At 56.4% G+C, this 26266-nt stretch overlaps 1 protein-coding gene across 2 annotated transcripts in view; it reads left to right on the top strand.

The window, feature by feature from the left end:
• The window catches only part of WNT3 (Wnt family member 3), a 51026-nt gene extending 25154 nt beyond the window's left edge, over positions 1-25872 (top strand). Inside the window, exons 2-5 of one of the 2 annotated variants that reach the window (XM_057716209.1) lie at positions 15051-15292; positions 18872-19137; positions 19718-20193; positions 23740-25872. In XM_057716209.1, the coding sequence (XP_057572192.1) occupies positions 15051-15292; positions 18872-19137; positions 19718-20193; positions 23740-23935 (1180 nt within the window). In that variant the 3' untranslated portion in view covers positions 23936-25872. Of the gene's footprint in view, positions 1-15050; positions 15293-18871; positions 19138-19717; positions 20206-23739 lie in introns of both variants that reach the window. The other variant, XM_057716208.1, reaches the window with a different exon arrangement.
• The last annotated feature ends 394 nt before the right edge of the window (positions 25873-26266 follow it).

The raw sequence follows: 26266 nt of genomic DNA, 5'->3' as shown, positions 1-26266 counted from the left end.
CAGTTATCCTCAAAATGCCTTCATGGCTAGGATTTTCAAACCAGTTTCCAATTATTTGATTGTTCGGTCTCATAAGTTTATTTTAATCTAAAATATCCCTCCTCTCCTTCCCCCCAAACACACACACATGCACACACACGTGCACACACACTTTTTAAAAGTGACTTGGACTGTTGGAGAGTTGAGCCGGTAGGTAGCCTTGTGAATTTGTCTGGTGGCTTCCCCACAGTGTCCTTTGGTTTGTTCTTCTATCCCTGGTGTTTCCCAACGGCTGAAAGTTACTTCGAAAGGCTTGCAGAGATTAGGTTAAACATCTTTGGCCAAAGCACTTTCTAGGGTATGCCGGATACTTTGTATTGCATCATCTTACACCGTGCTGTTGTCACACTCTGGGGGAGGTTTTTAACGATCCAGTTTCCTGGACTCCTCCCCAGAGAGTCTGATTCAGCAGGGCTGGCTTTGGAGCCCAGCTGTCTGTATTTTTCAAAACCACCCCAAGTGGTGTGAGTGCCATAGTGCCATGGCCTGCACCCCGGAATAGCCACCAGCTGGTAAAATCATGTTCTTGGTCCTCCGAAATGCATGGTGTGAGGGAGTGGGTGGGACGGCGGAGCAAGGTGACGTCCTCGGGGCCCCAGCCCTCACCAGGACAGGTGGTCAGTGCTGTCTGGGTGTGAGGCAGGGTGGGTGGGCATCCCGGCCCCAGTCAGGGAGGAACATGGCTACCTGGGGGTGGCTCCCAGGCTCAGCTGGGAGTTCTTGCAACACCAGGGGTGCCCTCTGCACCTCTGTGTGTTCCCAGTGCCTAGCACAGGGCCTGGCCTACCGTGAATGTTTGTTGAGTTGAGGACACAGGGCTTTCAGAGGAGCCCTAGGGAGCCGCCGTGAGAGTGAACTCCCAGCCAAGCAGCTGTGCTTTCCGTGCTCCCTCCTGGGCTTCTTTCTAAGATTCAATAAAAGATTTCCAGGCTGCGGAAGCAGCAGCTGTGTGATAAGGCCCAGAGAACCCGTGGGGCCATCATCTGCCCTGTTTGTCCTGGTGGCAGCCTGTGGCATCTGGGGAGGCGAGGACAGTGGTTGGGGAAATGAGGTGGAGCCACTCAGCGTGGCAGGAGGAGCAGGTGTGCTGGGCCTGTTGGTGTACGAAGCACTCTGCCTGGCATACAAAAATGAAAGAAATGGTTCTTCCTCTCAAAAAACGGCTTTAGTGGAAAAACAGAGAGTCAATGGACAACTCAATGGAACGTGTTTAAGATTCCCCTGGAGGTATATATAAGAACTGGGAAATACCCAGAGGGAACAGTTTAAACTGGACACATAAAGAGGGGATTTCAAAATTGGACCTTGGTGGATGAATAGGAGCCCAAAGTGAATGAGAGGGCTGGGCAGGCTATGTCTTATCTTTTACCAGAACTGGGCTTGAAGGGTAAAGCAGTCGAGGAATCCAGCAAAATCCCAGCCTGGGAACCAGCAGGCTTGCCTTCTTAGAGCGAGCAACCTAACCCTGTAAGGCCTTGATTTTTCCATCTGTAAAATGGGAAGCTCACTCCTGCCATATATAACTTAGGGGCTGGAGGAGTTGGGCAGGGGAGAAGTGTTATATAACTAAAATGAGCTAAAGAGGCAAACATGGTTTAGGAAAAGTTTAAATGAGAATTCTCATTGGTGGAGTCGGCGATGAAGAAAAATGGCAGTGGTCCAGGCGTGAAAGATGTCCAGGCCAAAGTTACCTTTAAGGCCCAGCTCAAAGGTTGCCCCTTTGAAGGCATATCCCCCGCTTTTTTCTGTCTCCCTCCCCTCAGCCCTCCCATTCCTCCCGGTGTCCACCCCATGCAGTGAGATGGGATTTCTCACACTCTGCTGCTGGCTGTGCTCACCTGTGGGAAGGTCTCTCTGGCACTAGGGTGGGGGCCTCTAAGGAGGGTGGAAGTTGTGTTTATACACACCAGACACGTGATACACGTGATACACGTGTACTGAATGAAGCCCCAGCCCTTGGACCAGAGCCTTCGAGCAGGAACTGTGTGGTGGAAGAGAGGCAGAGTTGTGGCTGGCAGGATCACAAGGCCTGGGCTGTACTCCCTGCCCTGCCTCCAACCACGGAGGCATCCTGGACAGGTCTGGGTGCCCAGGGAACTGGACTAGATAATGGCCAAGGTCCCACCGACTTGGACGTTGTATGGCCTGATACTGTGATAGAATAACTAATGCTTGTGGCTGTTCACAGGAGGCTTTAAAGCCTCTCTAGGGTGTCCCATGTCCTCCCCCGCCACCATATCCTGCAACTAACAAGAGACAGACTGGCAGGGGAACCTTCTCAGGCTGACACTTTATTTTTTAAATTTATTTATCTATTTATTTATTTTAAAGCTGTGTTGGGTCTTTGTTGCTGTGCATGGGCTTTCTCTAGTTGTGGTGAGCAGGGACCACTCTTCATTGTGGTGCACGGGTTTCTCATTGCAGTGGCTTTTCTTGTTGCGAGGCACAGGCTCTAGCATGTGGGTTTCAGTAGTTGTGGCACATGGGCTCAGTAGTTGTGGCTCACGGGCTCTAGAGCACAGGCTCAGTAGTTGTGGGCATGGGCTTAGTGGCTCCTCAGCATGTGGGACCTTCCCTGACCAGGGATTGAACCCATGTCCGCTGCATTGGCAGGTGGATTCTTAACCACTGCGCCACAGGGGAGTCCCCTCCTGGTCTCAGGACTTAACGAAGGCTCAGGGTTTTGACATCTCATCACAGAAAGAATTCAGTGAGAGACAAAGTGATAGGTAAGAAGTGGATTTATTTAGAGAGAAACACACTCCGCCGAGTGTGGGCCGTCTCAGAAGGCGAGAGCAGCCTCAGGCTGACACTTTCATCCTCCAGGCTTTTATTATTTACCTTTGTACCCAGTGAGCGCTCAGACACCCCTGGTCCCACCACGGTTTCTAGAATGTGCAGCATCTTGCAAGTTAAGACTGGACTCGTTCGGAGAGAACCCATTTGGCAGAAGCATCCTGAACCCCAAGCCAGTCACTTAACATCTTCAGGCCCCAGGTGCCTCCATCTGTGAAACAGCGTAACCACCCTGTGTGGGTCTGGAGTCAGAGGCTGGGCCGCAGGTTCCAGTTCGGAAGGGTCAGGACTCAACTGAACAAGTGTGCAGTGCGTGGTTTAAAGGGCTCCCCTGTGAGTTCCAAGTGCTCAGCAAAGCGTCCCCTTGTGGTCACCTGGGGTCTTGCTGCCCCTCAGGAGACGCTTTGGGGGTCTGAGGAGTGAGGCCCTGGGCCTGGCCCCCTTTCACTTCCCTCCGGACACCCACCTGGGCTCAGGCCCAGTCTCCCTGGGCTAATAGCTGCCTGAAGGAAGACACCTCGAGCTCTTGTGTCCTCTTTTGGTGCTCAGGGAGGACACAGCCCTGAGGACCCAAGCTGGAGCCGCTGACAGTCCAGAGAGGCAGGGACACCCACCCTCCCCTGTCTTGCCTCCCTCCCCTCCCCCTTCTCCAAGGCCTCTGGCCCCCCTGCTTCCTCCCAGTTCTCACCCTCTTTTCCTCCTCCCCAGGTCTGTCCATCCTCCTCTGTGCCCACACCCCCACCCCCGCATTTGGCTGAAGGGGACAATCCTTCTCTCCTACCCCCTCCCTTCTCCACTCCTATCAACTCCACTTTCCTATGAAATTGAGAAGGAGAGAAAAAAAAAAAACCCTCATGCTCACAACACAACAAAAAACAGGTTTAAACATTTTACAGGTTTCAACATTTTTCAGGCTGCCTTGTCACATCTTATCAGATCAGCCAGGAGCCTCAGGCCAGGCGCTCTGGGAGCTGCTTTGGAGAACAGAAGCTGTAACATTCCAGCCGAGGCCCTGCCCCACCCTCCGCACCCCTCTCTTCCCTCCCCTCCCTCTTCTCCCCAAAGAAACATCCCACAGGGCCCGCCCCTCCCTCTTACTGGGACCTCTGCAAGACCCTTGGCTTTGAGCGCCCCCCCACACCCTGCTCTCCCTCCCACAGCTGTGGCCTCTCTGGGCTCTCAGGGGGTCTGAGGTGCCCACTTGGTCCTGAAAGGTGGCTTCTATAAGTCGGGGAGCAGAGGGGAGTCGTCAAAGCCACTCACAATGTACAAGAGGCCACTTGGCCAATATGGCCCGGAGTTGTGTTGGAGAGTTCGGGAAGGAGAGGAAGATGCAGAGACACCCTCAGACCTGGCTCCTGTGGCCAGTCCTCAGGGGCTGCGGCCAATGGAAGGAACGGCTTTTCACTTTGGTTCCATTTTGCGGGGTGGGGGTGGGGGGTTGTCACCCATGGCGATGCGGACGGCTGGCCTGGAATACCCCCTTTCCCTCACGTTCACCCCAGGCCCCCACCTCCTCGTTCCTGCCACACCCATGGTGACCTCGGTCACACAGTGCAGAGTGACAGGCCCAGGAAGCGCTGACCAAAGCCCAAAGGCCCAGATTTCAACCAAGACAACCTGAGGGAGAGGCCCGGATCCTGGGTCCCAGGGCAAGAGGGACCAGCTCCCAGGTGGGGGTCGGGCTGGAAGGTCCCACGGTGAGCACAGAGAGGCCCCCCCACCTCCGCAGGAGGACACCCAGCGAGGAGAGGAGAGACAGAAGGGAAGAGGGAAAGAGCAGAGGAAAGGAAGGGCGTGGCGCCTCTCTGTCCACGTCTGCTGGCTGTGTGTCTCCTGGTCAGGAACACCAGGAAGCAAAACAGACCCTGGCGCTGGGTGTCATGCATGTTCACTGAGCCAGGCCCGACCAGCCTGCCTCCTGCGGGGTTTCTGGAAAGCCCTCCCCACCTCTTGGCCTGAAGTTCTAGCTCCACACCCACCAGGGGAGGTCCCCGGCCCCCTCCTCGTGCCCTCCCTCCCTCGGCACGTGGCGTCCAGGGCCCCTACCACGAGGCTCCCTGATTGTCTCACCCTTTTTCCCGGTGCCCCCGGGGGAGCCATGGCCTCAAGTATCGTTGACTGTTAGCTCCAGGACAGATTCCCGGATCTGAACGTCTAGCCTTTCTCTTTCTTTTGGGCCCCAACTTCGCACCTCTGGCACTGTCTGGACCTGGGTGCCTGCAGGTCTCACGGGCCCCATAAACTTCCTCTGTCTTTTTTCCCCAAACTGCTCTGCCTCTTACGTTCCTTTTCTTGGTTGACAGTATCTCCGTCTTTCTGGTCATCCTGGCTCAAAATCTTGGTCATCCTTCCCTCCTTCCTGTTTCCACGTGACCCAGCCTTACTCACTGCTTCCTCTCTGCTCGTAAGGCCACTGTCCTGAGACCTGCAGCCACAGGCCCCGCTAACCTGGATGGGAGGTGCTCACCCCAGACCCCTGAAACCTGTCCCCCAGGGGATCATAATGCATGGACAGGTCTGAGACTCTCCTTAGCGTAAACTGTCACCCCAGCCCCACCCCAGCCCCACCACCATCCTACTCCTTTCCCAGCCTGGGTCTCTTCGTGCCCACCCCCTGGCCCCATCCTGCAGCTAGACGTTGTCTAACAATCAATATTCCAAAGCCCAGCTCAGGAACCTCCAGTGGCCGCACAGGTCGCCAGAGTAAAGCTTGGCACTCAGGGCCCCCGTCCCTCCTCTGCTCCTCTGTAAGGTCCCTGGACTCCAGCTGGGGTGGACCCGCTGCGGTTCCCTCTCCCACCTCTTGCCTGGAGCTCTCCCCTGGCACCCCAGCTCCCCCGAGGGGGCCCCAGCCATCCGCCCACTCAGTGCCCGCTCCTCCATTGTGCCGTCCCGGTCCCCACTGCCTGGGACCGGCTCGCCTCTCTTCCAGGATGCCCCTGCTCTTACCATGTGTTCTCTGGCATGAGGGTTACTTGGGTGCTAAGCTACAGGTGCCTGGGGACCGTCTGTCACGCGTTCATGGCACCCAGACCTAGTAGGTGCTGGAAGATGCTCGTTGGCCTGTAATTGACAGATGCCTCCTGGTCTGGGCGCCTGTGGGTGTGGCTCAGTTCATCTCCATGTTTCCATTGCTTGGCACTCTGCCTGATTCAGTCATCACTTTAATGTGTGTTGAGTGACTAGGTGGGGAATGAATTTGTTTACCAAGGGAAGACTTGAACCTCCTCTCCCAAGGGCAGGCACCTCCATGCACTCCACGTGTTTGTTGCTTGTGGGCCCCCAGGCTGGATGGCTGGGGCTCCGTCAAGACAGGAAACCCAGCAGGAGGCCCGGGCCTCCCAGGATCCCAGGCTCTTGCAGTTGCTTCTTCAATGACTCCTCTCTGGACCCTGGGTCCCAGCTCAGTGTGAGAACCCTTTCTACCCTCACCCTCTCTTTCTGTATATAAACGAGGGTGGTCCTGTAGCCCTTCTGGGGACACGTGAAAACCAGAAGAGCCATCCATGCCTGGTGAGTGAATGAACCAGCTGCTGATGGGAAAGGTCCAGGGAGACCTTGATGCAAGGTATCAGCTGGGGTACCTAGGCCTGCTTTGAGGACCATGGGACCATGTGAGCTCCCTGGACTCAGAAGCAAGTCCCTCCCATTGGCTCACACTGAGGTGGGTTCAGGGTTGGGCTGGGAGGGCACAGAGCTGTGCTCAGCACCTGCAGGGCCCATGTGTGCCCTAGGGAGGACGAGCAGGTGTGGAAAAGTGCAGTAGCTTGTGACTCTTGACTTGGGTCCCTCCTCTCGCTTTGTCACAAGCTTCCTGCCAAAGCACCAGGGTGAGTGGCCCTTGCCACTTGGGCTTAAGCTCTTTGGAATCTGCAGGAGTTGGGTGCATCAGGGCCCAGCAGGCCCTGCCCCGCCCCACCCCACTGGGTACATGTGCCCCTGAACTTGTCAGGCTCCCCTCATGATGTCCACCAGCCCTGAGTGGCCTCTTGAGCTAACTAGAAAGGGAGTGGCCTTGAGTTCCAAGGCCGATGCTGGATCTTTACTTCTGCCCACTTTCAAGACTTTGTTTCCCTTTCTGGAAGTTTCCATCTTGCCCCAGGCGAGGGCTGAGCCCCTCTGGACCGAGGGACATCTGTTCAGGACTGTCCAGGAGCCATCAGGTAGAGCACCAAGCCCTGGGCTATTGTAGAGTTTCCAGAAACATGATGGTGACTCTGGAGGAGAGAGACAAAGGACCACAGAAAAGGTGGCTTTGACGCTTCCCTTTTTCCATGTCCCTCCCTTGGCAGTCAGTTTAAGAGGCACCGGTTCTTCGGGTCAGAATCTGAAGGTGCCCTGTCTGGGGCCAGCAGGGATGCTTAGTCTTCGCCATTGAGAAAGGTGAGCCCAAGGGGACCATGACTCCAAGCAAGGCATGCCTGGGGGAGGCTTGGCCACGGAGCTCACCCCGAGACTGCCGCGTCAAGCAGGGACACTGGAGCCTTTCTCTGGGCTGCACCTTGGGTCCGCCTTCCACAGCCCCGCCCACAGGTGGCTGTGTGACCTGGGAAAACTCAGTCTTCCCATCCAGAGAAGGAAGGGATTAGACTAGACCAGGGGTTCTCAGATTGCATCCTGCAGAGGGGCCATAGGTGGGGGCGAGGGGAAGGTCGAGGGATTGGCTTCTGGGCTCCTGACCTTCTTCTTTTCTTTTTTTTCAGTTTAACCCTCTTTTTTTTTTAAAATAAATATATATGTATATATATTTTATTGGCTGTGGTGGGTCTTCGTTGCTGCACATGGGCTTTCTCTAGTTGCGGCGAGTGGGGGCTACTCTTCATTGTGGTGCATGGGCTCCTCATTGTGGTGGCTTCTCTTGTTGCAGAGCACAGGCTCTAGGCATGTGGGCTTCAGTAGTTGCGGCACATGGGCTCAATAGTTGTGGCTCTCGGGCTCTAGAGCGCAGGCTCAATAGTTGTGGCGCATGGGCTTAGATGCTCCGTGGCATGTGGGAGCTTCCTGGGGCAGGGATTGAACCCAGGTTTCTGAACCCGGGTTTCCTGCATTGGCAGGCGGATTCTTAACCACTGGTCTACCTAGGTGGGCCCACCTAGGAAGTCCTTCAATTTAACCATTTTTACGTGTACAATTCAGTGACATCAAGTCGGCTTGCAGTGTTATCCAACCATCACCACTGTCTGTTTTCAGAACTTTTCATCATCCCAAATAGAAATTCTACTCATTAAGCTATAACTTCCCCTCCCAGCCCCCAGCTACCTCTAATCTACTTTTGGTCAGTATGCATTTGCCTGTTCTTGGAACCTCACGTAAGTGGAATCATACTATATCTGTCTTTCTGTGTCTGGCTTATTTCACCTGGTGTGACGTTGTCAGGGTTCATCCATGTTGTAGCACGTAGCAGAGCGTCATTCCTTTTTGGGGCTGAGTAATAGTCCACTGTATGGATTTACCACGTTTTTCATCCATTCATCTGCTGATGGACACTCCGGTGGTTCCCACCTTTCGGCCGCTGTGAATGGCGCTGCCGTGAACCCTGGTGTGCAGGTATCTGCTTGAGTCTCTGCTTTCGCTTCTCCTGGGTCTGTGTCTAGGAGTGGAATCCTGGGTCATATGGTGATTCTACATTTAGCTTTTTGAGAAACAGTCCCTCTTTTTATCTGTTTTGTGTACTGGATGGGGGGAGGTTGAATATTAGGAAAAAATGGTTAACAGGTAAGAAACACCCTAAATTAGATGACTCCTGAGGCCCCTCCCATCTCTCAAATACTATAATGTTGGAAGGATCTAAGGTCAAAAATGTAGGAAAAACAAAATGTAGGAAAGTTTGAGTGCAGGGGAGGCCACCCGGGTGCAGGGGCCCCAACTCCCATAGCTCGTTAAGGGAAGCAGGGCGAGGAGAGCACTGTGTGCCCCGTCCCTGCAGCACGTAGTCCCTGCGGGCAGCTGGCAGCGGCCAGGTCATTGCTGGTGGACGGCAGGGTCTGTGGGTCCGCAGGGCCACCATCCTGGAACAGGCCGCACTGCATGGGGCCCTTGTAGGCCTCTCACTGTGCGCTGTGTGCACAGGCAGGTCCAGCATCCAGGCAGCCCTGCGCGCACCACGCGGGCCCACCTCCAGCTTCTGGCCGCTGAGGCCGCTGTGGGTGATGGGGAATGACGGGGTGGGGGTGGCACAGCATTTAAGCCTGGCCCCTTCGGAGAGGGGGTTTCATCCTCAGAGGTCAACATCGGGGCCTCTGGAGCAGCCTGTCGCCTGCCAGCACCGGCTGCCCAGCCACCTGGCTGCCTGTGTCTGTCCTCAGCCCAGCTGGGCAGTGGGTGGTTGGGGTGGAGGATGAGCTGTCCTTAGGGCAGGGTGGCAGGGTCCTTGGGCCGGGCAGGGCCAGGAGCTGGGTATAAATAGCCCCTGCCCCGCTGGGAAGACCTGGCAGTGCCCTCCGCCCTCCCCCTCACCAGCTGCCGGTGCCGGGCAGGTCCCCACCTCCCTTGGGAGCCCAGCCGTTGTCTCGGGTCTTAAACGTAGGAACTTCCTCAGCGGAACCGAGGAGTCTTGTCCTGTGTGTAGGTGGAAGCTCCGGATGCCTGGAGGCCTGGGGAGTGGGGCCGAGGGGCTGCAAGATGGGGGCGTGGATCAGACCGGCCTTTTGGGAAGGAGTTGTTCTTTAATTTCTCTCCTGGAGAATCAGCGAGTATCTGGCATGGGCCAGGCCACCCGTTGGTGGGCCAAGTGTGCTTGTGTGTGTGTGTGTGTGTGTGTGTGTGTGTGTGTGTCTGGTATGGTGGAAGGTGTTGGAGGAGACTGGGAGGAGACACAACCTCTATCCTCAGGGAACTCACACTAGCACAGCCAGATGGAATTGGAAACAAGTCATTTCAGTCCTTTGAGATAAGGTCTGAGTGAAGCAGAGGGAAAACACAGAGGGAGGAGAGGTGACTTCTGTCTGGGAGCCCCTGAAAGTCTTCAGCATGGAGGCGACCTAGGAATCGGAGCTTGAAGGATGGGGAAGATGTTGGCTGGGGGCTTGGGCAGTGGAGAGGTGCTCTGGGCAGGGGCTCCTGGTCATCCGGCGGGCCGGACACATCCGCTAGAGACCACTCACGCGTTGGTACGAAGAACTGAGGAGGGTGAGGCTCACCGCGTGACCTCCTCCAGGGGAACGTGCACTGCACTGATGGGGACGTGGAGCTGTGAGTCACGTTAATGCCTCTGTGGCGGTGGAATCTCAGACGTGAGCGTGTGTGGGTAGGAGGCTCAGGGGCCGGGTGGCAGCGTGTTTGGGGGAGGGCAGCTATCCTGCAGAAATCAGTCCCCCGGCCCCAGCCCGTGGCGCTGAAGCCCCATCCCCAGAGCCCCATGCTCATTACCTGCAGGATGTCCGGGTCTGCGCTGAAATCCTTGCGTGGAGCATCCCGGAAAGGTCCCTATGCCCTTGCCCTCTGGGTTACCTTTAACACTCAGCCAGGTCACAGGTGTCTGTTCAGCTACCCTGGTGAGGACTGAGCTGCCGGAAAAGGGGCCAGCTTTGCATCCTTCCCCGTGATGGATGGGAAGGGGCCCTAAATTCTGACGTGTTCTGTCAAGTCAGGGATGGGAGGGCTGAGGAATGAGGCTGATCACGTAGCAGGGGACAGAGTGCTGGGGACAGTCCCTAAACACGTGGTAACCACCACGACCGCCATGACTTGAGGGCTTCCTGCGTGCCAGGAGCTTTCTATCCTTCATCCCTCCCATTATGTCTATTTTATAGATGAAGAAACCGAGGCACGAGGGGGTAAGTAAGCTGCTTGAGATCAGCAGCTTGGAAACAGCAGAGCTGGATTTGAACGCAGACAGCCTGGCGCGATGGACCTGCACAGCAAGAATGAGACAGGGTTTGGTGGGAGGAGGGAAAAGAACTCATCCCCTCTGAGGCTGGGGGGTTGTTCTTGGAGGACATCTCCCCTGGAGTCAGACAAACCTATGGTTGCCCAGCTTCTCTGCCCCGGTTTCCTCATCTGTAAAACTTAGATGACAGCACCCATGTCACAGAGCTTTCCTTGAGGATCAAGTGACATGATATCTGTAAAGTGCCTGGCATATAAGTGCTAAAGACATGGTTGTCGTTATGATTGATAGTGTCGAACGTGACCGCAGAGGAAAGAGGAAATCTGCTCGGTCAGAGGAGAGACTGCAGCTGTCCAGGAGCAAGGATGCACCATCAGGGGCTTGGTGCCCGCAGGGGCGCGCAGGGCACCGTGGCAGCTCCCTACCGGGAGATGTTTGGGGGGCATTCCTGGCCTTTGCAGCCAACCAAGCCCTGCCAGCCAGTGCATAGGGCTCGGGCGTTCTGCTGGGCCGGGCAGGCCCGCCTGGGACCCACTGGGGTCGGGAGATTGGTGACATGAAGGAGCAGGGAGCCCCTCGGAGGGCTGGGGCGAGGAGCAGTCTCCCTGAGTGGAAATGAAGAGCCAGCCGGGGCTTCCCCACTCCCCGGCCCCCGCTTCCCTGCAGCGGCAGCCGGCCTCACCTGGCTCCGTGGGTCCGGCTGCGTGGCCTTGGGCAAGCCGCTTCTTTCTTGTGTGGGCCTCTGCTTTCTCATCCGTATAACGGGCTTTATGCTCTCTAAAGGCATCTCTTCTAGGTTTTTATTCTGACCCAGCCTAGCTTGAGGGCGGCCAGGCCTGCAGAGGTGCCAATACGTGTAGGGCAAATGCCGGGACAGGGCGAGGAAGGAGGAGAGGAAGGATGGGGAGGGTTAAGGAAGGAGTCTTGGGGCCCTGGTGTGGTTGGTGAGCAGACCAATAAATGGGGGACGACGTGGGACGCAGCTCCCTGGTGCCGGAGGTGATCGTGACACAGGCCTGCCCAGGTCAGAGTTTGCAGTGGGGCCAGGATGTTGAAGGAGTGCGTGGGCACCACGAGGCCAGCCCACCCCTCCAGGGATAGGCATGGACGGAGGTGCCTGGGGTTGGGGCGAGACTGGGGAGGGCTCTGGCCGAAGGGGAGGGACACGGAGACCGGGCAGCGGGCGCCAGGTCTCCTTATGGTGCTTTGGGACAGTCGGGAACCAGGCCAGGGTATGAGAAAGGGGCAAAGAATCGCTATATTCCTTTAGAGGGGCACTCATGGCCCCACACTCAGAACCAAACCCAGGTGAGGCCATGGGTGTGGTGGCATCCTCCATCTGGCCTCCGCTCCCCTCTCCAGCTGTCTGCATACAGGGCTTCGGGGCCTGAATGTCAGAGGAGGGAGTGGGAAAGGCCTGGCCTTCTTCCTGGGGGACCTCGCTCCTGAGTCTTCCTCCCAGGACGGCCTGATGCTGAGTCATCTGCACTGAACCCTGGTTTCTCTGTCCAGTGATTGCGGCGCTGCTGGGGCAGCTGCAGCGCAGGGCTGGATGTGCTGGTTAAGAGCATGTGCAGAGGCCGCCTGAGCTGGGGGTGAGGCTCAGCTCTGACGTTGCACAGTCCTGCACAGCTGGGCAGTTTACGTAGCTCCTGGCCTCAGTTTCCCTGTCTGTGAAATGGGATGAGGACGATGATAATGAAACTTTTTTTTTTAATTTACTTTTTTGTTAGTCAGCTATTTTATACTTATTAGTGTATATACGTCAACTCCAGTCACCCCATCAGGAGGACGTGCTGCGAGGTTCCCATAAGCTGAGAGACGTGAGCCCTCAGAACCCGCCCAGCACATAATAAATGACCATTATTATCACAGTAACCAGTTGATAGCTAAACAGGGCAGGGGCAGGAGAGGGCGACCTGCAAAGCCCCGTCACATGCTGTGTGTCGTGGTGCCCGTCGGGGGCCTCTGGGCTAACCTGCTCTATCGCTCGGGTCCAGTCTTGAGGCCCAGGGTGCAGACGGGCCAGCCCTGCGGTCACGCGCACCCCTCAGGACCCCGGCAGGCACTGCCCAAAAGGCAGGGTGGTGCGTGGTTGGCCCCACGCACTCTGGAGTCAGGTGGCCAGGTTCCAACGCGCAGCTCCTTAGTGGCTCTGTGGTCTGGGCTGGCTGCTCAGCCTGTGAGGCCAAGCCATCGGCAGCGGGGCTGCTGCAACGACCCTCCTGTGCCATAGGGTTGTTTCAAGGATTCAATGAAGCAAACCCGAGGAAGAGGCTCCGCCCAGTGTGGGGCACGGCGGAAGCCAGTAATTAGCCATTCTCAGGGGTAAGTCAGGCCTGCAGGGTGCCCCTTCCTTCTCTTTGAAAGGGCTCGGCACCCAAGATCTGGAAATGTCTGGTACACATTACTATCCAGGCTCCCAGACCTGGTGCTGCAGTCCCTCCCCAATAGAAAAATGAGCGCCCACCTCTCTCTGACCATAGAGCCCAGAGCCAGCCCCAGGTGGAGGGCACCACGCCCTCCATGGTGCCCATCACGAGCACATGGGAAGAGCTGTTAAATGGCAGACATTGGGATCATGCCTGTGTCTGGTCCAGAAAGCTCTTCAGTGCTTTTTCCTGATCTGCCTCTGGGGTCTTAAGGACCTTCTTCCCAAGGCTTCTGTCTTCATTTTGCGTGGGGGACTTGACAGAGGCCACTGCCGGACCAGAGCCTGGTCAGAGCTGTATATAAAGAGAGAGGAGGGACGTCCCTGGTGGAGTAGTGGTTAAGAATCTGCCTGCCAATGCAGGGGACACAGGTTCGAGCCCTGGTCTGGGGAGATCCCACATGCCGAGGAACAACTAAACCCATGCGCCACAACTCCTGAGCCCATGTGCCACAACTGCTAAAGCTGCGTGCCTGGAGCCTGTGCTCCACAACAAGAGAAGCCGCCACAATGAGAATCCCATGCACCGCAATGAACAGTGGCCCCCGCTTGCCGCAACTAGAGAAAGTCTGAGCACAGCAATGAAGACCCAACTCAGCCAACAATAAACAAACAAATAAATAAATTTTTTAAAAAAAGAAATATTGGAAATATAAGAAAAATAACAAATTTCAATTACTAATCTTAAAAAAAAAAAAATAGAGAGGAGATGGGCCCCAATGCCCAGCTTCTTCCAACTCATGCTGGCCCTGATCACAGGGCTAATTTCAACTGGCCTTGAATTCTAAGACCATGGGTCGTTTTCTCAGCTTTTCTCACAACATGTCATTCCTGCTGTTCCTGTGCTGGGGGAGAGAGTGGAAGAGGAACACCTGTTTTTTCTAGTATTTTAAACTGTTGTCCTCCTTCTCTGGCTCCTATAAGACCTTTCCTCTGTTTACTCTTTTTTTCCCCTTGCTTTTCTTTTATTTTTTGTCTTTATTTTCTTTCTCCCTCCCTCCCTCCCTTCCTTCCTTCCTTTCTTTCTCTCTCTCTTTTTTGTTTTTCTTTTCCCCTGTTCACTCTTTATAAAACCTGAGAGGTTGACAGACTATTGATTGAAAAATGAGGGACATTAGAGTGACATGATTTGAGCAAGGTCACTTGTGTTGGATGGGGGAGTACCATCTGACGTCTTCTCCCTCCTGACCCTGAGCTAAACTTCCATGAAACAAAGCCAAGCTCCAATCTCTGCTCAGAAAAGAGATGGCACTCCAGAAACTTCCAGGGAGCTGCAAAGATGGTCACAGAGGCCCTGGTGGACAAAGGACAGAGGACCTGGGGAGAGACACTGGGAGGCTCTGGGCTGGGCATGCATCGTCCTAGGGAGGAGGCTGATGGGTGGTGCACACGTGTGTGTGTGTGTGTGTGTGTGTGTGTGTGTGTATCTATGTATGTGTGCAAGCTCCCTGCTGGGACTGAGGCTTCTCTACTTTCTGCTTTTTTTGAGATGTGACAGGGGTCAAGCCAGCTCCTGCCATCTTCCTCTCTGTAGATTTTGCATCCTTCTGATGGAAGCTTCCATGTGGCCCTAGAAACCAGAACTCCCAGCCTGACCCCTCCCCATCAGGGAAACTGGCCCAGAGCCGGGGAGGGACTTGACCTGGGCCCAAAGACCATCTTTCCATCCAGGGTTCTTTTCATAGTATTGCATTGCCCCAGGTGCCCCTGCAAGCTGGAAATGCCCATGGCAGAGGGCCGACTCCCTGGATCAGAGCTCGGCCCTTCAAGGGACAGTGTACACCCAAGGTCAGAGGCAGCACATTCAGATGCCAGGTTTCTCGGGGCCGTGGCTTCAGGCTTACCGGCCCCCCATGGCTCCCCCCACCCTGAGTGCTCGTGGAGAAGAAACGATGCCCACAATGGGCCGCGTGCTTTGTGCCTGCAGCGCCGCTGCCCTCTGTCTGCCCGCAGGTCCCTGGCCCTGGGCCAGCAGTACACATCCCTGGGCTCCCAGCCCCTACTCTGCGGCTCCATCCCAGGCCTGGTCCCCAAGCAACTGCGTTTCTGCCGCAATTACATCGAAATCATGCCCAGCGTGGCCGAGGGCGTGAAGCTGGGCATCCAGGAGTGCCAGCACCAGTTCCGGGGCCGCCGCTGGAACTGCACCACCATCGACGACAGCCTGGCCATCTTCGGGCCCGTCCTCGACAAAGGTACCGTCACTGGGCAGGATAGGAGGTGTGAGAGGAGGTGGGGGGAGGGCATCAGGACACGGTCACTCTTCCGCAATCGGGGTCTCAGCTCTGAGCCCAGGGTCCCCAGAGGAGGGCGATAAAGCTGGTCACGACCCACGGCCTCTACAGAAAGTGGGCCAGGTCCCTCTCTGGCCTGACCCAGACTGCCACACCTTCTTCCCAGGTGCTGCTGGGGGCTGGGCAACCTTGAGATCCTAGGGCAGGCTAGGAGGCTGCAGCCTTCCTTCCCTCCTGGCTGGCACAGTGGGTGGCCCCAGGCTTTGATGTGGACTTTTGTGACGTTTTCCCAAAGCTGTGTTAAGTGCTATGCAAATCTAGCTTTGGGGTGGGGTGAGAGCATTGCCACCCCTAGGTCCCTCCCATATAGAAAATTCTGGAGCTGAGGAAACTGCCTTGTGGTGGTGGCATTGCATTGCCCCCAGGAACTTCCGTGAGAAGCTTCTGCTGGTCCCCATGCCCCTGCAGGCTGGACATGCCCATAGGTTGTGGTGGGGCTAGAGGGTGTGCTGGCCTCTGGGTAACTTGCATCTTGCAGCCTGGGAGTCTTATCTACTGTGTCTCAAATAAATGGGATTCACATAACTTAACTTTGAACATGAAGGCACTGAGAGAGAGGGATGGGGCAGGGGGCCGGGGTGGGGGTGGGGGGGCAACTGCTCTCAAGAAGGGGACTTTGGGGCTGGTGAGTTCTGGGCTGAAGATGGACAACCCTTTGAGCAGCTGCAGTGTCTAGGAACGGAATGACCCAGCTAGCCTCCCAGGAGCTACCATTCCTTTTCTGCAGCAACGTGAACCCTCCCGGCCCCTGCCAGGGCTTTGGGTGCACCTGGTCTTCCCTCCTTTCAGAAGAGCTGCATTTACAGCTAGCAAGATAAGGAATCTGAGACCCAGCGGGACCCGGGGAAGAGTTGGGGGGGGAGTGGCAGCGAATGAGTGGGGGGAGCCGATCCCCGTTTTAGAGTGAAGCCTCCCTTTACCTGTGCCTCTGGTGCCCCTTGTAAGGCTGCCTTACAGACTATTGTCCTGGGACAGAAGGGCAATTAGCAAATCAATGGATGATGATTCTGTTTACGCTTCTATTACCAAAGCTAATTACTCCTTGTTTACATAAAAGGGTTGGCCTCTAATTGCGGCCAAGTGGCGGCGGTTTGCATTTCAGACCCGATCTTGCCGGTGTGTCAGTCTCCCCGCCTTCCGGTGCCCCACCTCGGGCCAGGCAGCGCTTCATCACACAGCCTGGCGTCTAGACGCGCTCCCCAAAGCAGGACTCCCCTTCTGATGGCTCTTCCCCGCGCGGGACGTTAGCCTGTGAGAACTGGGTCTCTGAGCTTATTATCCCGTCACGGCTGTGTTTAACGTTTTAAACCACCGTTGCAGGTCTAGGACTTGCCTACATCTGGAGATTGCAAGAGGGCAGTTTTGTGTCGGGGCGGCGGGGGTGGGGTGGTGGTTAGAGGTCAGAGACCCAGGGAATCCGAGGGGAGCTCAGCGCCCTCCGGGAGCGGGGCCCACGCACGCGCGCGCCCCAGCGCCCGGGGCCCCGCGGGCCCGGGTTCCAGCCCCGCCTCGGGCGAGCCCCCCCCCTCCCCCGCCGTGGGGGCCGCGGGGCAGACCTCCGCCCACGGCCTGGAGCCCCAGGGCGGCAGGGAGGCGGCCTTGTCCCGGGGCGCGCATCCTGCGCGGGCGCCGGGGACCGACTCCCCGGGGCTGGCGAGCCCGGGGCGGGGGGCGCGAGGGTGCGGGCGGCCGGGTTTCTCGGTCCCCGGGCGGGGCGGGGCGGCCCGGAGGGGCTCCGGCGGCTTGAAAGGGGCCCGAGCGCCGCCCCCCACCGCGCGGCCCGGCCCCGCGCCCGCTGCGGCCGCCGCGCCATTCACACGCCCTCTGGCCGCTGGGCGCGGCGCGGGGGCGGGGGGCGCCGCCTCAATGGGGATTTCGCGGGCCGGCGCCGGGGCCGGGGGCGCGGCCCGGCCGCGGGAGCCGCCCGTTGCTACGCGGTGGCGGCCGGCCCGGCGGCCCGGGCCCGGCGGCCGCATTATGCGGGTAATGCGGTGTGACACCGCGCGAACAAAGGCGGATTGAGCGGCCCAGCGGGCCCCGCCGGACGGGGACCGGCACAGCGGGGCCGTCAGCGCCGCTCCCAGGCTAATCCCCGCCCCGCCCCCGCCGCCCCCGCGGCCCCGGGGCTGGGAACCGAGCCGGCCCGGGGCCCGGGCGCCGCCGCCGCCGCCGCCGCCGCCGCGAGAGGCCTCGGGCCGGCCGGAAGCGAGGCGGGCGCCCCCGGCCCCCGGGGCGCTGAGGGGTGCGCGGCCGGGGTCGGAGCCGGGGCGCAGCGCCTCAGGCCTCGGCCGCCCCCCCCCCCGTCGCAGTCGGCCCCGGCTACGCGGGTCCTGAGTCCAGGCGGGGCCGCCCCCGCTCCCCGCCAGCCCAGGCAGGGGGACCACCCTCCTCTGCTGGGGGCCTCTGAAGAGGCGGCAGTGGCTCCATCGTCCGCCGAGCGGCCCTCAGCGCCCAGGACCAGAGCCAGGGCCCAGGAGAGGAGGCATCCAGGCCAGCTGCCCAGCACTTTGCAACCTGCCTGGCCTTCGGCAGGTCACCTCCCTGCTCTGGGTTCCTCACCAGTGAGGAGAGAGATGGGTGGACTGCAGGTCGTTCAGGCCTCTGCCTCCCTAGTCATCCATGTCTGTGTCTGCCAAATGGGCCTGTGATAGGACCTTCTTCCTCACAGGGGTAGGAGGACTAAGCGTGAAGGGCAGAACCTGGCAGCACTCCACGGCGGTTATCACCGTGAGGGTGGAGGGCCGTCCTGAGAATCTCTTCCTTCCCTTCGCTGGACCCAGGGCCGGGAGCAGGGGACGCGCCCTGTGTCCCCCCACCCTCCCAGGAGGGGCTTGGCCTTCCCAGTCCCAAACCTTGGCTTTGTCTGGGTGGAGGACGGGAGGGTGGGAGGGGGAGGCTGAGACGCTGAGCACCGCTCTCCTGGTCAGGAACTCTGGTGGCAGAGGGGAGCTGTACCCATTTTACAAAGAGGGCAGCTGAGGCTCAGAAAAGGAAAGGGTCTGCCCAAGTGTGTCCAGGTGGGGAATGGGTGGACTCGGGTCGCTTTAGGCTGTAGGTTCCCAGGCCTCCCTCCCAACAGACCTCAGGCTCTCTAGGAGTGGGAGAGCCCAGACCTGTGCTGGGATTTCCAGTTTAGGAAGGTGGAGGACAGGGGGGCCTTGGGGCCAGGACAGATCAGGGCCACCTTATCTCTTTAGCAACCTGCCAGAGTGGTCTTTCCACCCCTGTTTCTAACAGGCTGCCCTCCACCAGCTGTTGAAGCCCTGGGTTGATGAGTCAGCGGGCTCTGGGCCTCAGTTCGCTCATCTGTAAAGTTGGGGTATCCACTAGGCGCTGGGCCAGCCAAAGAGGGAAAGGCACCTTGGTTCCGTCTTTTTCCCTTGGGCCTGGCGATCCCCTTTCTCCAGCTGGGGAAATCAGGCAGGGTGGCCGCGTCCCAGTACGTGGCCTGAGCAGTGCCTCCCCACACCTTCCCCGCAGCCACCCGCGAATCGGCCTTCGTGCACGCCATTGCCTCAGCCGGTGTGGCCTTTGCGGTCACACGCTCCTGTGCTGAGGGCACCTCCACCATCTGTGGCTGCGACTCGCATCATAAGGGGCCTCCTGGGGAGGGCTGGAAGTGGGGCGGCTGCAGTGAGGATGCCGACTTCGGGGTGCTCGTGTCCCGGGAGTTCGCAGACGCTCGTGAGAACAGGCCAGATGCGCGCTCCGCCATGAACAAGCACAACAACGAGGCTGGACGCACGGTGAGCCGCAGCTGCCCTCACCCCAGCCCTGTCTGAGCTCCTTTCCCGGACCTGCCCCTGTCCCTCCCTGCTCCTCCCTGTGGCCCTCGTGCATTCCAGTCTCCCTGCTCTCCTCTTTCCTCCTCCTTTCTCCTCGGACTGTTCCCCGGTCCCTACCTGCACCCCCGCCCTGGGGATGCACCCCATCCTGTGCACTTCAGCTGCCTGTGTAGGGTTGTGAGACCCTTGGGCCTGGCTTTGAATTCAGCCTCCATCCTTTGCTATGGTTGCTTGACCTAGGGTGAGTCATTTAAGCTCCCAGCCTCAGCGTCTCCATCTGTTAAATGGGCATAACAGTCCTTATTTCCCAGGGTTTTGAGAAATGGATGTGATTTCTGCCAATGCTTGGAGTATGAAGGGGAGGGAAACAGTGGTCACCATTCTTTAGGTCTGATCCTCAGTCCCCTGTCCGTTCTCATCCTGGCATAGGGTAGGAATAGAGAAGGCTTCAGTGATGGGGGTGGGTGGGGCAGAGTGGGAGGGCCTGGGTGTGCTCCCAGGTGAGGTCAGTCTGGGGACCAGCTGCTACTCCTCTTCTCAGACCATCCTGGACCACATGCACCTCAAGTGCAAGTGCCACGGGCTGTCAGGCAGCTGCGAGGTCAAGACCTGCTGGTGGGCCCAGCCTGACTTCCGCGCCATCGGTGACTTCCTCAAGGACAAGTATGACAGCGCCTCGGAGATGGTGGTGGAGAAGCACCGGGAGTCCCGTGGCTGGGTGGAGACCCTCCGCGCCAAGTACGCGCTCTTCAAGCCGCCCACCGAGAGGGACCTGGTCTACTACGAGAACTCCCCCAACTTTTGCGAGCCCAACCCTGAGACGGGCTCCTTTGGCACCAGGGACCGGACTTGCAATGTCACCTCCCACGGCATCGATGGTTGCGACCTGCTCTGCTGCGGCCGTGGCCACAACACAAGGACGGAGAAGCGGAAGGAGAAATGCCACTGCATCTTCCACTGGTGCTGCTATGTGAGCTGCCAGGAGTGTATCCGCATCTACGATGTGCACACCTGCAAGTAGGGAGCCAGGTAGGGTGGCCGGGTGGGGAGGCTGGGGGCCTCGGTGCAGGGCACTGGGTTTACCTGTCTCCTCTTCTTGACGACTCTGTTCTGTTTCTGAGCAATCCAGGACACACACGTTTCCACAGCCAAGGCAGGAAGCCAGATTTCCCAAGTTCGGTGGGAATGGTCCTTGGGCCGTGTCTTGGTGGATTACACAAAGCACAGATGATAACCGAGTGTGTGCACACGAGGCTGCAGGCAATTGATTAAATTCGTGTACAAGTTAGTTATGAGCCAGGTCAGTTTTTCACACAGCCGTTAGCTATCATTATTGAGCATCCGTGGAGCCAGAGGTGGGACCAGGGGGTTGGAAGCTGGGACACCTGACTTCTGGTCTTGACTGCGCTCCCAACGTCCTGTTCTTTCACTTCTCTGGGCCTCAGGTTTCTTTACTATAAAGTGAGGGGGTTAAAATACTTGAAATAGCAGGCCCCAACGTCTCTTGTACCCCTGGGGCAGAGTCGTTCTGCATCCACCTTGAACTCAGAGGGCAGGTTTTTGCACAAGCACAACTCCTACCACCCTCGAGGAGGCGGGTGGGGGGAAGCGGTGTATAAGCCCATATCCCGGCAGATCTGAAGCTTGGGTGGAGCGGGGCGCACTCTCACTGGGTTTATGGACGGTGATGGGGAGGAGGAGAGAGTCAAGTTCAGAGTGATGGTGGTGAGTAATCAAGGGATCAAAGGCTGGTGGATTATGTTCCCAAGCTTCCCAGAGGTGGCCTGCGTGGGAGACACTGTTGCCTGGCCCTCGGGTACAAAGGTCCCCAGGACAGGTCAAGATAGGCGTGTGGTGGTCCTGGTCTTGGAGGGTTTCTAAGGCCCTTGTGCCGTTTCTCCCTTTTCTCTGCCCTAAGAAGGGGACTAGTCTATAGGGGTCTGAGCTCTGGTCCAGCTTCTACCACTTGCCAACCCTGTGACCCAAACAAGACTGTCTCCTCATCTGTCATCCTCCCCAGAGGTGCTATGAGGGACAAAGTGAAGGCCACTGGAGACTGTGCGTTCATTGCGAAGGACTCGCCTGTCCGGGTCATCGCTGCCTGGGGCTGTGTCAGTGAGGGCACCCCACTGCATGATGCGGTTCCACACAGGATGGGACCTGGGGGACGGGTCGGGCTTCTCTGCAGCATGAGGACCCTCACATGCTGGGGAGAGCTCTGCTTGCAGGGTGACTCAGCCCAGCTGGGAAGCCCCTCTGTGTAACTCAAGTTCTGTCCTGGCAGGGACAGAGTCCAGGAAGACAGCAGGAGGCACCACTTTTCTTGGTGTGTGAATAAAAGCAGTGTGGGAAGTGGAAAGAGGACACAGGTGGTTCTATCTCCACCACTTCCCAGCTGGAATCCGTTTCCTCATCTGCACAGTGGTGGTGATGATGGGAGCCTAGCAGAATTTGCACGTGGTTCAAGCAAGCCAGCAGATGTGAATGCTTGTCTGAACATAGCGCTAACAGAAAGTGATAAAGGCCACGAGAGTCATGACACGAGGGCAGTCATTGTGCAAGGAATTGGTGCCATCCCTTGGGAAATTTCATTTACTGCTTTTCAAAACGGTGGAAGAGACGTCTGAATAAGAGAGAGCTCCCAGGCTCACTGTGGCTTGTCAGGTGGAAGGAGTGTTTGAAAATTACAGTGCCTCCTTCCTCTGATGTCCACTCTGCCAGCAGCAAGTGTCCCCGCTGTCAAGCAGGACACAGCTCTGGCCATTCTGAGAGGAGGCTGGGAGGAAATCAGTATTTCAGAACACTAGCCCTGGAAGGGGCATGGAGGGCCGTTCGTCTAGCCTGCCCATTGCACAGATAGGGACACTGCGCCCAGGGCTCTGCCTGCAGAAAGCCCCGCACGTGGGTCCTGCAGAGGGCGCAGCAGCAGCAGCCCAGGCCCTGGCAGTGGCTCTGGGGAGCTCCAGGGTGTCACAGCTCTTCCAGCACCTCCCCTCCCCTCCCCTCTGTGAGCAGCCATCTGCCAAGTGGGAAGGAGGTGCTGGCTTGGCCCTCAGTGTCCAGAAAAATCCCTGTGATCTGATACTGATCACAAGAAGAGTGATCACTTCCCGTCAGCCTTCTGCTCCCCATTTCTGAAACAGGATGGCATTTCCCCCAATCTTGTGGAAAGTACGACGTGGACGTGGTTTCAAGGTGGATGGTGGCGCCCAGGCTCCTCATATATGGACACTCTGGAGCCCTCGCTCTGGGACAGGTGGAGAATTGTCCCCTAACGTGCTGCCCTTTTGACGCTCAGTTTGTTGAGTGATTTGGGGCAAGTTGTTTTGCCTCTCTGAGCCCCCGTTTCCTCATCTGAACTGAGAACCGTGATGCTTGCAGGGTTGTTGTGTGGACTAGAGGTCGTGCACACAGACAGCCCTGGAGGCAGCAAAGATTCCAAGGCCAAGTGGCACTGCCCTCCGAGGGCGACTTTGCCCCAGGCCTGCTGCTGGCCTGGAGCCACAGGCTGAGACCAGTTACCTTTCCTATCGTCTCATCCACACCAACACTCTGCAGGCAAGATGGGAACTTTCAAGACAGGCTGGCAGGGACCGCACGGAACTGAGCCTGCAGCCTTGCTCTTGGCTGCACTGTCTCCAGTGCAGGTGGGAGAGAGAAGGGCGTCCCAGAGCAAGACATGTGCCCTTCACACGCTCGGGGAGGAGCCCCAGTCAAGATGCTGTGTGCCACAGGAACGCCACACTCCTGGGCCTTCCTTGTGGGGAAAACCTCTTTCCATTGCTTGTAGATTTTGTCCGGTGTCTCAGGCTAACCACCGATTTCCTACCTTACGAGTCCCAGGTTTCTTCCTTGTTATTCAGATGCTGTGAGCACAGTAAGCTGGGAAGGGCTCTGCACAAGCGTCAGGTGGCTGGCCTTGGCTGACCCCAAGCCCTGGGTCTGTCACCAGCTTGCTGTGAGACTTCGGACATGTCCTCTTGCTGAGTCTGTTTGTAAAAGTCTGGCCAAGGAGTTGGGGGTTGATTGGGAATGCCTGTCAGAGCCCTCTGGGCTGCAAATCCTTTGCAACAGGTAAATACATATACAAATGAAGAAAATGTACACATTGGTGCTCCCCTGAGAAGGAATTATTCATAATGCAATAGACTTTCTTCTGTTTGGACAGCTTGATACAGAAACACAGTGTACAGGAAGCTACGAAGTTGGGAACCGGGCCCTAGACCTGCTAGGTTTCTCCCAGACTCTACGCAAGACAGGTTCCTGTATCAGGCTGGTTACCTGTGACTGGGCTTCCTGTTGTCCAAGCCCCAGCTAGAAAGTGGGGAGGTAGGATTTGGATCGCAGGGTGTAGACGCTGAAGTCCTGCTGTTCTGTAGCCCACACGCCCTTCCTCAGCGGTAGACCCCAGGCAGAGGAGGGAGCGTGGGACGGCCACTGGACTCCCCGTTACCTCCAGGTTCAGGAGAAATGCTGAGCCGTCTGCCTCTGAGCTTTGTACCCTGTGGGTGGTCTCTCTGGGAAAATAATCATGTTCCTAATTCTCCCTTTTACTTTCCAAAGGGCACCGGGAACGGGTGACGTGTGTGGCTGGGCAGATTCACCGAAGTCCTACGGGCAGCGGGACCCAGAGCTGGGCTCAGCCCTCAGCATCAGACAGCAAGGAATCCGGACTGTTGCCCGATGCACGTGTGGTAAATTACCTGGACCCAACCTGCCCGCTGCCTGGGAGGCCTCCCTCCCTTCTCTCTCATCTTAAGTTTCTCACCCTACTCTGGATGGTGTATGGTTTTTGAAGAAGGGGCTTTCTTTTCAGTTCTCTAGGGTCTGATAGGAACAGACCTGAGGCTTATCTTTGCACGTTAAAGAAAATAAAAATGGAAAAAAAAAAAAAGCCACTTCTACTCCAACAGAACAGGCTGGGCTCATGTGAGCGCTCTGCCTGGTAGTAAAGGCATCGATGTGGGCAAGATTGCTTCCCAACTGCTTCTCCTGGTGACATTCCAAGATGCCTGCGAGGTGCGAGTGAGGAAGTAGGACAAAGCCCTGCAGTCTCCTTCTCTCTGTCGACTCCCATTCAAATCTGATAGACTTTCACATTCCGATAAAAGCCATAGGTTTAGCTGGGATCAAGTGGTAGGGAGGCCCAAGGCAATCGTTAGAGTCGGGTTTTGAGTTTGAAGAACCGAGAGTTCCGGGCGGCCTGGTAAAGCTGTTTGAAGAGCAGCTGTATGTTCTTCTCAGTCCCATTTTCTCTGTAACCCTGTTCTGCACGAGAGGCTCTTGTGAACTGCAGTCAGATCTCAAAAATCCTTTCCTACCATTCTGCAGTTTCCACCATTAACGCAGTTCGTTCTTTTTTTTTTTTCCTGTAGTGAACGTTGTAAATAGGCTGTGTGTGGGGGGGGTGAGCCTTCTGCAGCGCAGAGGGCTTCCTGAAGAAAGTGGTATCTTTAAAGGGGCCATTCTGTCCCTCCCAGCCTTGCTCACCTGCAGATTCTCCATAAAAACAAACTCCAGATCGAGCAGTTGGACTGTAGGTCACCTTGGTATAAATTAGACAAAGGGTCAGAGGGAGGGAGAGTAGCAACCTAGTCCTAAAGTTCCCATGTTGTGGCCAGTAGACGGGGAGGACACAGATGGTTCCTTCGTTTCCTCTCCTATAAGGACATGTCGTCCTGCATCCTTGTCTTTCATTGGCCTGTGTGAGGAAACAGAAATGCAGAGGTCCTTCACACAGGTCTTCCGGCCTCACCTGCACGCTGATAGCATCAATCCACACAGTCACCAAGGATCAGGGTTAGGTGTTCAAAGAGGGGCAGGCCGTCACTCGCTCCCTGGGGTAAAGCATCTCACAGCTGATTTCTCCTTTATCCACACGGGTCCTCTGGACCGTCCTAGAGGAGGCGAGCACGGTGGAGGCAAACAGATCTGATAGTGTGAATCAGTGCAACAGCTCTGCCTCAGGAGAATCAGAAAGAAGAGGTGCGGCAGGGACACAGGCTGGAACACAGTGCTTTCTTCCTCTTCCCCCTTCTCTCTCTGGTCTACCTAACAGTGACCTAAGGTTCCGGGTCAAGCCATCTTCCTACGTGCTCAGGCAGGTTCGCCAAGATGATCACCTAGAAGTCATGCCTGCACTCTTGAATCTGTTGGCCACGAGCCCTCCTGAAGATACACATCCCATCCGCTCTAGAGAGTCTGAAATGCCCCTCCCCATCTCACCTTAGACTGAAGTTTTAAATCATGTCAACCAGATAATGCTTGCTTTATGTGAGAATTCTTTCAGCAGAATGGATACAAATTTTCAAAACAGTCTTTTCATATCTATGTATTCTATATTAAAAGTGATAAAGTCATGTTTCTGGGACGTATTCAAGTAGCTGACAAGTAATTATTTAATAATAGTACATTGAGTGCATTGTAATTATTCTCGCCGTAGTCAGGTAATAGTATCCAACAGAAATTTCCTACCAACCTGCTGTATCCAAAGTTTTGTAAAAAGTTGTAGAAGTTGTTGATCTTTTTGATTTTATATTCAAAAAGTCTCTTTTTATAAATATTATTTATTATACAATGTATATACCTTTGAGTTAACTAAGATTATATATTATATAAATATATATATATTTGGAGAAAATATATTTCATCATGCAATTTTTTTCTGTTAAGTCATTAAAGAGAAGGTAAACTTAAAACGGATACATTGTACAATGTGTGGAGTTTCCAGATTAATGCTCAGGTCAAGAATATCAGATTCTGAATGTGGTAGCTTCCACTTTCACTCTGAAATTAGTGGCCCAAATTAAGGTCATTTCCTCTGTTTTCTAAGCAAGATCAACTGAGACGTCATAGACAGTAGGTCTGATCTACCAAAGGGCTTTCTTTGTTCTAAATCAGCTTCTAACAAGGAATTTCCAGTTTTACAAATCAGCAATTTGGGCAGTAATTCATCTCATAGACTCCAGCACTTCCAATGCACAAATTAATGTCACAGACACTCAGAGATACGGCTCGAGGCCAACAGACCCCTGGGCTAGCCACCGACTTAATCCCTTTCTAACCCGTGTTTTCAACTCCATTTGTTGGG

Source organism: Hippopotamus amphibius, chromosome 17 (assembly GCF_030028045.1).
Source record: "Hippopotamus amphibius kiboko isolate mHipAmp2 chromosome 17, mHipAmp2.hap2, whole genome shotgun sequence".
In the NCBI taxonomy this organism is placed as follows: domain Eukaryota; kingdom Metazoa; phylum Chordata; class Mammalia; order Artiodactyla; family Hippopotamidae; genus Hippopotamus; species Hippopotamus amphibius.
Note: the sequence above shows the minus strand (reverse complement) of the source record. Positions and strands in the feature narration are given on the sequence as shown.